Source organism: Babylonia areolata, chromosome 5, assembly GCF_041734735.1.
Source record: "Babylonia areolata isolate BAREFJ2019XMU chromosome 5, ASM4173473v1, whole genome shotgun sequence".
In the NCBI taxonomy this organism is placed as follows: domain Eukaryota; kingdom Metazoa; phylum Mollusca; class Gastropoda; order Neogastropoda; family Buccinidae; genus Babylonia; species Babylonia areolata.
This window is the reverse complement of record NC_134880.1, coordinates 43,340,638-43,353,137: the sequence shown is the minus strand read 5'-3', so window position 1 is coordinate 43,353,137 and position 12,500 is coordinate 43,340,638. Positions and strand designations below refer to the sequence as shown.

The window sequence follows — 12,500 nt, the reverse complement described above, 5'->3', positions numbered from 1 at the left end:
ATAATAATAATAATAATAATATGGGAGATAGGCGGTGAAGGAAGAGCAGGGGGAGAAGGAGGAGAGAAGAGAAGAAAACAAACAAACAAACCGATCAAAGAATTTTTCTCCTTTTTTTTTTTTTTTTCTTTTTTTTTAATTATTTTTTCTTTTTTTTATGTTTGAAGAATTTGCTTTTGTGCATGTATTTATTTTTCTTACATTTTCCCACCAGAGGACCGGATGTAAAAAAAAAATAAAAAAAAGCAATTGTGCTTATTCCCTTACTCTCGTGAAATAAAATTTCGTTCGTACGTTCGTTCCCCTTGCTAAAGCCATTTCCCCTGGTGGTGAAATACTCATGACCTAACACGCTTTTTCTCTTTTAACGTTCTCGTCTCTGTGTCTGTCTGTATGCCAAATACACATGAGCGAGCGAACGTAGACACATACACGCGCGCGCGTGCGCGCGCATCCATCACCCCTCCGCCCCTAACCCTCCCCCCCACCCCCCCCCCCTCCCCCCCACCCCCCCACACACACACCCTACTCCACTCCCCACCTCCACACACTCACTTCCCTGGCGAATCGCGCATCACACACACGTTCACGTTCAGAACGGTATTCAACTGAACCAAAATGCCACATGTCTGTCCCTTTCGACTTGCCAGAGATGTAGATTGGCTAACTAAAAAAGCGTACGTAGTTTTGCCCAAAATGCCAAGATGGTTATGACTAAATCTTCGTATTTATTGGCTAAATAAAAAGCGTACGTAATTTTGTCCCAAATGCCAAGAAAGTTATAACCAAATCTTCGTATTTTTGTTATTGCATAAAATAAGATAGAAACGAAAGTGGGAATCTATTGTCATCACACATAAAAGCCACGCAACATGTCACGAGATGTTATTTCGCTGTACTTGTCGTCTGCAGTCTTCGATGTGTCGGACTTTTTTCCCCCGAATTATAAATTCATTTATCTATTATTTTTAACCGAACGAAGGCAGAAGTGTTCATAAAGCAGGGTGCATTTGACCGAGATAGATCCAGACGTCACGAACATACACGTAACTACATCTGCTACAGTTTTCGGATCGGTTTTGTGATGTAGATCTAAGTGGAGTGTGTGTTCAAGTGAGTGCCCAACATTCGCAGCGTGGCGAGGATTCAGTGTCATTCTGTCATTCTCATTGGTAGACCAGACAATAACTCGAAAATTATGAATATTTTTGCATCTTCATGGTGATTCAACAAAAATATGAGCAACAGTTTACAGATGATATTGGAATAAAATGAAGAGTTAGTTGCATGAGTATCGCATTAGTTAAGTTCTGAAAGTAGTGAGTTCGAATACCAGGCACCCACAATTAAACAATGCATTTGTCTTGTTTTGGTGAATGCTGAGTAAAACATGTCTAGTTCGATCCTAGGAAAGGGGTGCCACTATATATAATGCGTTTAAGTCTCGCCTCAATTCGCTTTGCTCTCCAAAACCGGTCTTCTTGTCAGCACGGTCATTTTTGCCTTCACAGTCACATTCTTTACGTGAATACATACATGTTGATTACGCCAACAGATGAGTTCATGCTCACTGTTCATTACAGAAACTTTTTCAAACTTTTGACTTTTTAAGACAACTGAAATCGAAGCTGAAACAGAGTGAACTAAAAAGACTGAAAAACGGATATATGTCCTTGATTTTGTTTCCAGTTGACCTCAGATAAATTGTTGACCGTTTCTTGCATGATAACATGATAATGACGAAAATTCGCATTAAAAACACCCCGTGATTTTACCCCCTTCTCCTGGTATCTCTACCCCTTCTGGAAATTATTGATGGATATTCTTGTCAGCTAATTCACCAGAGATAAATGTCGACTTAAACCCTTGTGTATCAAACGTCTGTTTGGGTTTGTTACACACACACACACACACATACAAAACTGTGATCAGAGAATGCTGAAACTTGTATATGCAGAAGCAACGTGTCAGAGATTCATTTTTTCGTTATGGATGATAATTTTCACTGATATTAAATGAAAATGACTAACGCAGATACATTATTTGGACACCTACGCATTTAATACAATGTAACTGAAGAAACATGCAAGGTATAGACGTGAAACGCGACATGCATGTGAAATTCCGCGCCAGATGAACTACAGATCAGAATCTACAGTGGTTGCCGAATAGTGTTTGGTGTCTTGTCATATGTGTGGGCAAAGGCGCAGAAAAAATGGAAAGGAGGAGTACCAGCGCCAGACCAGACTACGAAAACATCCGCGGAGTTAGCATGCAGAGTCTCATCGACATCTCAGTGGAGTAAATTGGATCATGGATACCACGTCCATCGCCTGGAGTCTGCAGAGTGTGGATGTGCCTGCCTGGTGTCTGAAGCCACATGATACAGAGGTCAGTTCTGTGTGTGTGTGTGTTTACCTACTTACTGACCGCATAAGCTGCCGAGGAGCATGCATTAAAATCACCCTCACTAGAAGTTGTACGTCTGTCCTTGCGTTTGTTTAGAGGCGAATAATGTTGCACTCAATGACTTGGTTACGCCCCCAGTCAACTTCTTGACTCTTTACATTCCTTCCATTCTTTCACACATTCCCTTTCTTTTCTTTTTTCCCCCCATTCCTCCCTTTCTTTCTTTTCCATCATTTCGTTCTGTCCTTTCTTTTCACTAATATTTCGTTCTTTTCTTATTAGTCTTCTCTTTCTATCTTTCTTTTCTTTCCATTATTATAGCATTACTTTTTTTTTCTTTTTTTTGTCCTTTTTTTTCTAGTTCAGTTCTTTGGCATCTATTTGTCTTTGATTTCTGCCCTGTCCTATCCCTCTCACTCTTTCTTTCTGTCTTCATTTATTCTTCTTCCCTTCTTCCTTTCTTGGCTTGTTTTGTTCTCTCTCTCTCTCTCGCTCGCTCGCTCGCTCGCTCGCTCGCTCGATGTTAACGCATGTATTTCAGTTTTATTTTTTGTTTGTTTTCTTCCCCATAATTTTAAAATCATCTATATAATGTTATGTCTTTTGTATTGCGTTGTCCATTTTATAAATAATAATAATAATAATAATAATAATGTACATTTGTTGAGCGCTTTCCTCCCTTAAAGAGAGCTCAAAGAGCTTTATAATTAACATCAAACACACACACACACGCGCGCGCGCGCAGAAAGAAGAAAGAAAAATAATGATTTAGCAAATAAAGGCAGGATGAAACAAGCCTCATATGCTTATCCACCCCCAACCCCTCTTGCACACACACCCACACCCCCCGTGCCCCCCCACCCCCCCCCAGCCCCCCCGCCCGCTCCCCCCCACCCCCTCCATCCCCCACTAAAAAAAAAAAAATCGTTTGTTCATGCATTTTTATTTTTCGTCATCGTTTTGTCTGTCTTTTCTTCTTGGTCAGTTTGTCGTTGGGTGAAAGCGCGTTAGAGGAGAATGTTTACACACACACACACACACACACACACACACACCTACTGTAAACGTGGACAAGAAGTCAGGGGAAGTCATGGGCGTATTGTATGAATGTCAGCGTTCCACATCAGTGACGAAAAGGAATGGGGACCATAGACACCCCCCCCCAACCCCCGTAACACCCCCCCCCACCCCCCACCCCAGTACTCGAAACCCACTTCTCTTTCACTCACATACATAAATATCTAAACAGCGGTCAAACGGGAAAGGTTTTCGCCAGAAACAAAGGAAAGACCGTTAAACAGAGAGTGAGAGATAGGTAGACAGAGACAAAGCGAGAGAGAGACAGACAGAGAGAGTGATGTCAGTTCTAATTAATGACAGTGGTAAATAGGTCAGTAATGGAGGTTACAAGTATGAACAACGACAGTACCGCTGGTGGTAAATAAGTAATTGAATAATTAAGATAAATTAGTAATTGATTTTCGCATTTTAGTCAAATGGTATTTCCTTTCTTATAGAAGACATAACGTAATCAAATTGTATGAGAACACCTTTATCAGTGCTTCCCCACCCCCCTCCCGCTCCCCCTACCCCCTTCTGTCTCTGTGCCACACACACACACACACACACACACACACACACACACACACACACACACACACACACATCCCGATCTAATATCTCTTAACAGTGAAAAGACGTTAAACTAAAGATCGAATAAACACGCACACACATTGAATATGTCGGCAAACTGAACCAAACCATTTGATACACGTGTACATTCGTAGAATGCAATGTGTTCAAACAAATCATGTAGGTAAAAAGGGATTTTAATGTGCCAGTTAATTAAACTTCGACCAGTGGAACCACAGACGTTACATATGTTGGTGAAACAGAGACAATTTGAGATTTATCATCTCACGAAACTGACAGGTGAAGTGCATATTAGTTTGTAAAAGAAGTAGTACAACGTAATTTTACAATAACAGAAACCCCACCCTCCCCGAAAACGGAGTATGACTGCCTACGTGGCGGGGGTAAAAACGGTCATACATGTATATCTTCTTCTTCTTCGTTCGTGGGCTGCAACTCCCACATTCATTCGTATGTACACGAGTGGGCTTCTTCGTGTATGACCGTTTTTATCCCGCCATGAAGGCAGCCATACTCCGTTTTCGGGGTGGTCATACATATAAAAGCCTGCCCGTGCATACGAATGAACATGGGAGTTGCAGCCGATGAACGAAGAAGCAGAAGAAAAAGCAGCTGAAAAAGAAGAAAGGTGGATGAAGGAGAAGAGATATAACCTGACACCACTGGCAAAGATACAAGAAAGGTCGTTGCTTTCGTTGCCATCATGGTATTAAGCGTTACATAATAAGAAAGTCTTGCCAACCCCTTTTTTTTTCTTTTTTCCTCTCTCTCTCTCAGTGTGTGTGTGTGTGTGTGTGTGTGTGTGTGTGTGTGTGTGTGTGTGTGTGCAGTGCGTGCATGCGTGAGAATGCACAAGTTTTTATATTGATATGCATTTGTATGTATCTTATTTCTGCTGTATCTGTGTTTGTGTATGATTTTCGATTTATGTTCTTATCTTGTTATGTACTATCCCCCCCCCCCCCCCCCCACTCGCCCCCAATATTCCTTGTGACCCCGCTACACTTGGTAATAAAGACATATTCTATTCTATTCAAAACAATGCTTCGCGTTTCCGAAAACGTTAGCTTGAAATGGACACAAAATAATAATCCTTAAGTCACACCTTATTTTGAAAAGTGAACCCCCAAAAGCCTCAACGACTGACACGTAGGCCCACTATATTTCCACACAACAGTGTCTACACGACAAGAATAGTCTGTAAGCACTTCTTGAACCACTTTCAGGGGTCGGCGGGCTAGAACAGACAATACTTATCGAACTACAGCCATGCGAACGTAGAGCCAGCTATACTGGTTACCGTGTCCTGAAGTGGACAGGTTGAGCACGAATGCCAACACTGTCGGTGACTTTGCTATACTGTCCTGCGCCCAGGAGCAGTAATCTACAGAACACATATATTTATACCGTGTTGGTAACTGTGACAGTGGGGAGTGACTGCCCCCCCCCCCCCCCCCCCCCCCGGGTTTTTAATTGACACAGCCTTGTGAGGGCTGGTTGTCAAAGAAGAGTTCGATCAGAAGTCCTTCGTGTCATTGCCTTCCCGTATAAAGGAACGCTTATGTGGTGGTTTTTTTTTTTTTTTTTTTTCCAGTGACGCTCACATTATATGCATGCAAACACACACACACACACACACACACACACACACACACACACACAGAGACATAAACACACACACACACACACACACACACACACACACACACGTATAAATTATTACTCCTGGGTCCAAGACAGCGCAAAGTAACCGATCATGTTTGTCTTCGATTTTGTCCGAACGCAGTGACGCCTCCTTGGCAAACTGAACTGAAACCAACTGAACTGAACTGCTTGTGTTCGTGCTACAACAGTCCGCTTCAAAACACACACTAAACCGTGTGTGCTCCCTCCCCAATGCCACCAACCCCATTGCATTGCTAGGGCCTTTGTTTTTACCTCTGCCTCATCCACCCCTTTATATTCCCTATTCCGTCTCTTTTCTGTCTCTTTCTCTCTCTTTCTCACTCTCACGCTCTCATTGTCCGTCTTCCGTTTTCTGTCTCTCTAGCGCGCGCGCGCGCGCACACACACACACACACACACACACACACACACACACACACACACACGCTGTTAACAATTAATATTACTAAAATAAAATAAGGCATTATGTAACTGTACTGGTATCTTTTTTTTTCTTTGAACATTTTCCACAGTAAAATTTCACGATATTTTCTGCCTGTCCCCTTTCTCTCTTGATTCACACACTCACTGACGAAGACACAGAAAATCACTACACACACACACACGCACTAGCACACACACACGCACACACACACACACACACACACACACGCACGCACGCACACACACGCACATACACACACGCAATTACACACTACTGAGCTCGCGTGATGAATGAACTAAAAATCAAACACATGCTAAAATTTATATATATATATGTACATTGACTGTTGCCAAGTCTGCTCTATACAAGGGTTCACACACACACACACACACACACACACGCGCGCGCGCGCGCGCGCGCGCGATGACATAGCAGTGACGTATTGGAGGAAAACTAGTGAGGCATTTGACAAGCGTCACTGTTCACGCCATGTTTTGCACGAACAAAGAATACCGGCCCGCACTTACTTAAAGCAAACTACTCTGAAGTATGGCCGTCCCACGGTTTAAGACAGGCGATTCAATGACAGTTGGTGTGTTGATGAAAAGATAGCGACACACAGGTCACAGTATATTGCCGCTTGAAGTCAGACAACACGGCCGGTTTCGAATACTGTATACACATTTTCAATAAATAATACCCAGACCTTTATACCTACTTGAATGAATGAGCAGTCATTTTCAATGCGTGGGGCGCTTTATCTTTCTAGCAGATTACATATCGAACCAAGATCAGTATGAGAATCACTCTAGTTGGAAGCTATCATTATACATCAGTCTGTGCATATCAACATGACACTAATTACAGGTGATTTCATCCGTTCACCCACGGCTCCCATCTCCTCCACCCGAATACACATATACACACGTGTACAAACACACTCGCACTGCATGCGCAAACGAAGTCTGTACAAGTCAGCTCGTCATAACATAAACAACCCCCCCGCCCCCCCCCCCCCCCCCCCCCCTGTGAGCCCTCGTGACTGGATTGACTGACTGGCCCAGCATGCAGTCACTTTCAAGGCTGTTGTTGCGAAAGACTGCACATTGCTCTTTCGAGCTTTGTTCCGCACCCCCCCCCCCCCACCCCCCCCCCCCCCCCCTCGTCCCTCACTGCTTAGTCCGAGCTTACAGTTTGAAATCCGACTTTAAGAACAGAAGATAAATTGTTTGTCCACTTTATCCGATTGAGGAAACCAACTGCGGAGAGAGAGAGAGAGAGAGAGAGTGTGCATGAATTGTGAACTTGCGAACGCAGATTCAGACACAAGGTGGTGGTGGTGGTGGGGTGGGGGGTGGGGATAGAGAGAGAGAGAAGGAGACCGAGAGCGAGATAGATCACTACAATCCACAAGTGATAAAGTGGGTACAAAAACAATAAGGAATATGAAAACAAACACGAGAAAGATGAAAGGGTCACATGAAGAAGAGGAAGAAAAAGAAGAAGAAAAAAGCCTGCAGAGCGAACACGCGTGAGTGCGTGTGCGGAGATAAACACGGACATGGAGTGGGTGAGAAAGAGAGCGCGGGGGGGTTGGTGCTGGGTCGTGGTGGGTGCTTCCTTGTGATCAGAGATTACAGCAAAAGGACGCACAAAAGAGGGATAGGTACGGAAGCCAAGAATGTGAAGAGTGAACTTTGGTAACACGGGGACTGGGAGACAGAAATGACAACCAGGTGAGGCAGACGCTGAGGAGGCGTCCCATGTGGCCACAATGCTGCGTGTGGGAAGGGGGCGATAAAAGCGAAAGTACACAGGGCACAAGACCGCAAGATGGCAACACCAGATGAAAATAACCGGAGTGGGGAGAGGTGACAGCCTGTCGCCGCTGACTTACAGGAGGAATGCCAAAACAATCAGAGCTGCCTCTCGGCACTGCTGCCAAGAATGCAGCGCTTCCTTTACCAATACCTGCACCCGCTGCCAAACTGCAGGTTTGTGCACCACTTGAGCTGCAAGGCTGCGCCGCCAAAGGCTTAAGGAAAGAAGCGAAAGTAGGTTGGTTATCACGGAGTAATTACGAGACGTATACAAACAGAACGCACACAGGGTGAGGGGAAAGTGAACAGTCATATATATACTACTGTGTTTACTGACCCGATAAGACACCTGGAAAATGTTCTGCAGTTCCGTGCCTATGATTGCGAATTTGATCATGGTGTTGGAATTAATGCCCAGCTGGGTGCAGGGGATGAAGATGCCTGCCATCCCACCACCTCCCCCTGCCCCGGCCGCTGCTGCTGCTGCCCGGAGTCTGGAGTGTCTGTATGAGCGGGGAGGGGGAGGGGGTTTGGCCTCATCGTCACCTGAAAGGTCCAGGTCTGAGAACAACGGTTCATTGCCGTTGATGATACGATCGTAGTCGCCAGCAGTGAGGGTGGGGGGCACACTGGAGTTACCGCCCTCTGGCTCTGGGCGCCGACTCAAAGTGGTCCGTGATTTCTTGTCCCCTTTCTCACTCTTGGACGATTTCGTTCTGCTGCTGCCGTTGTTGCTTCGGCGCTCTTTGACAGTGGCGTCGACTGTACTGCTAGAGTCCGTCACTGCACCAGCGGCACCGTCGTCACCGACAGACAGAGGAGAGCTCTCTTTTGACTTAGATTTCACTTTCTTTTTCTTCACCTTCTTGCTGCCTTTCTTCTTCACCTTGTCGCCCCCATCTGTGGGCGGTGGGGGGTTGTCAGCCCCCGGGTCGGGCAGCGAGCCCTGCGACAGTTCCAGTGACAACGTGGAAGCGGACAGCTGTGAGTCCTGCGAGAGGTCAGCCCCCACTGCACTGTCTGTGTACATTTCCATGGACGGCTCACGTGCTTTGCCACCTCCCCCCATCATAAACACCCCCCCGGGTGGGGGAGCCCCGAGGCCTGTGGTGGGTGTGGCGGTGAGAGGGCGTGTCGGGGTGGGTGTCCGGGGGTGGGGAGGGGGAGGGGGAGGCGTGGGGCCGGCCCCTGGGTGCTTGCTCCTCGGGTCATCCAGCTCTGAACACACACACCGCACACGTCCCTCGGGCACTGACACGGGGTCACAGCAGACGACACCTGCCAAACTTTCCACAAACTTTTCTTTTCCTTGTCTCCTCTCTCGTCACATTCTTCGGCCTTGTACCTTGTAGGCAGTCACTTATGTTTGTTCTTGACTACACGATTCCACGCATACTGTGCTGATCTGTGAGTACACACACAAGAACTCTTTCAGCTTTGGGGCGAAAAGAATAGGGAGCTACACATTTGCTACACCCATGCCAACATACGAAGGGAGCAACACGTTAACACGCTGCGTGTGCGGCGGATTACCGACACACGCGCAGTGCTAAAAATAACTTTGCCGCATATTGCGCGGAGGGAGGAGTTTGGCACAGCACACACTTTCGTGCTCTCGCGTGTCGCGCCACTCCACAGCATTCTTTGCGTTGCATTCCATATAAGGCGGAGGTGACGTCATAGCACTGGCTTCGGCGGCGTAGAGATTCGTCTGCTGGCGCAGTTGGTCCACGCAAACCACAGACAAGCACATCGACGTGTTTATGTGTATGATATTACTCTTGCACCGCTACTCACACCAGCAGTCCCCCCCAGTACTCATTCTTTCGCATGGGTTCGTCAGTGTTGCACAGCACTTACACTCTTGTAAGTTGTTATGGACTGACGGGCATCGCCGTAATCCTGTTCTTTCGTGTTCGTGTAGTATCAGCAGGGAACGAACAGATGAAATCTCGCAACGTGTACATCCACTTTCGCGGAGAAAGCCAAGGTAAACAGTTACAAGGGGGAGGCACCACATGTCGTTCCGACTGAGTGGGGTTTTGGACCCGATTCAAAAACTGGACTGCCTTTGCTCTCACATACACTGCCGAAAGTTGGAAGGTGATGGGATGGACAAACGTGATGTTTGTGCTCAAATGTACGTACTCTACCCCTTCCGTCTAAACTTGGCCCAACTCCTGGGAACATCCTGCTCCCCTCGAGCTGTTGTGTTCCCCTCGCTAAAACTGCCAAGTGAACGTTGCTAATCAGGCACACGCTGCTTCTTTACTGTCTGATCACATCCACACACACACACACACACACACACACACACACACACACACTGCCCAACGACGGTTCAGAGAAATTGGGGAGAAGGGTTTCATAATGGAGGAAAAAAAGCTGTTGGTTTCTATATGAAACAAAAAATCCATGAAAATTGACTTAGAAATATACTTCACACACACATGCCCCCACACTGGCACACACACATATGTATACACACACATACGTACACACACACACACACACACACACACAACACACACACACACACTCACATACACACTGACACACACGCTTACACACACACACACACACACACACAACACATCCACACACATACATTGATACATAACACACACACACACACACACACACACACACACACACACACACACACACAGAGCAGAACATTGTTGTTGTTTTTTTCACAAAGGGTCATGGATGAGATGGATATATAGACACAGAGAGACAGACAGAGAGAGAGAGAGAGAGTATCAAAACTGTAGGATGCGTCAACAACACCGTAGTATAGATCGACTGTGTTGTTGGTCTTTTTTTTTAAATACAGACTGCACTCACTTTATTGATGTACACACGAATCCATCGTAAGAGGCCTATACTGTGGATGAAAGGCAAAGAGGATAAGTAAATAGATAAAGAGAATATTGGTTGTTGTCTTCATCCCCTTGCACTCACACACACACACACACACACACACACACACACACACACACACACACACACACACATTCACACGCGCCGTGGTACAAACACGCACGTACACACACACGCACACGCCGGCACACAGACACACACACATACATACACACACATACACGCTAACACACACACGCAGGCACGGGCACGATCACTCACTTCACACACAACGTGTGTGTGTGTGTTACTGTGTGTGTGTGTGTTTGTGTGGGTGCTTTTATCCACTGAACGATATAGTGTCGGTTGGTTTATCACTCCGAGAGTCAGTAGGGTCCGTCGAGCGCTATGTGTACGAGAGGTTTTAAACGATCGATGACCAGTGTTATATATCCCACCACGTACCCCCCATCCCCCCAACCCCCCCAAACCCCCCCCAACCCCCCTCCACCACCACCCATCAAGCCGGCACCCCGTTCATTCCCCCCAACACACACACACATACACACACACACACACACACACATCTGTTGTAATGCTGAACACACACACACACACACATCTGCTGTAATGCTGAACACACACACGCGCGCGCGCGCGCACGCCCCACCACCACCAAAAATTAAGCGAATACATTATTTGGTGTGCTTTATGTAGCAAGACATAAAGGGGAGAATATCGTCAAGGAAACCTTTGGGGCCTCACTGTTAGATTTCGGTGCCAAGGCATTCCCGGATGGGAGAGGAGAAAACATCGCAACACCTGTTGTGACGTAACGATCGTGACGCTGACTACGCAACAGAGTAACTGTTTTGATGCGCCAGCGATTCTTGTGACTCATTTCTGTAAAAGCATACAAACACATATGTACTTAGACAGACAGACAGACAGGCACACACACACACACGCACGCACGCACGCACGCACGCACGCACACACACACACACACGCACGCACGCACGCACAAACACACACACACACACACACAGATTATCACCATACTGTGCGATTCACACATATGGCTACAGCACTTCCACGTAGTTTACCGGTTCTATAAGTTTTCATTATTATTTATTTATTCATTTATTTTTTATATAATCAAATCATTTATCAACACGATCACGGACCGTGTTTCTGGTGCTTTGGTCCGACTGTGAGAGAGTGTCCCTCTAAAGGGAAGTAATCGTGGATGGTCTTTGTTCGTAAAGTGAGTTATTGTTGTCTCCCTTCTACAGCGGTCTGCTGTCATTCGTGCTGACAAGAGACGTACGTCAAGCGCTGCCAATTAGCTTCAGACTTCTGCTGTCAAATTTGTTTGTAATCGTGAAATTGATAAACGTTTTTATTGTATTGGAATGACGGGCGCAACAGCCGAATGGTTAAAGCGTTGGACTTTCAATCTGAGGTTCCCGGGTTCGAATCTCGGTAACGGCGCCTAGTCGCTGCCTATGTGGCGGGATAAAAACGGCCATACACGTAAAAGCCCACTCGTGTACATTCGAGTGAACGTGGGAGTTGCAGCCTACGAAAGAAAAAGAAGAAAAAGAAGATATTCATATTGGAATAGTACACACTGTGTACTTTGT

General features: G+C 46.1%; 1 protein-coding gene across 13 annotated transcripts in view; it reads right to left on the bottom strand.

Annotated features, from left to right (window-relative positions):
- LOC143282087 (tropomyosin-1-like) overlaps positions 1–12,500 on the bottom strand; it is an 87,540-nt gene that overhangs the window by 51,063 nt on the left and 23,977 nt on the right. For 2 of the 13 annotated variants that reach the window (XM_076587560.1, XM_076587558.1), the window contains exon 1: positions 8,330–9,407. The exons of 4 other annotated variants lie outside the window; for them this stretch is intronic. In XM_076587560.1, coding sequence (XP_076443675.1) covers positions 8,330–9,064 — 735 coding nt within the window. In that variant the 5' untranslated portion in view covers positions 9,065–9,407. Of the gene's footprint in view, positions 1–8,329; positions 10,212–12,500 lie in introns of those variants that run through there. 7 more of the 13 variants (XM_076587565.1, XM_076587562.1, XM_076587561.1 and 4 more) reach the window with 7 other exon arrangements.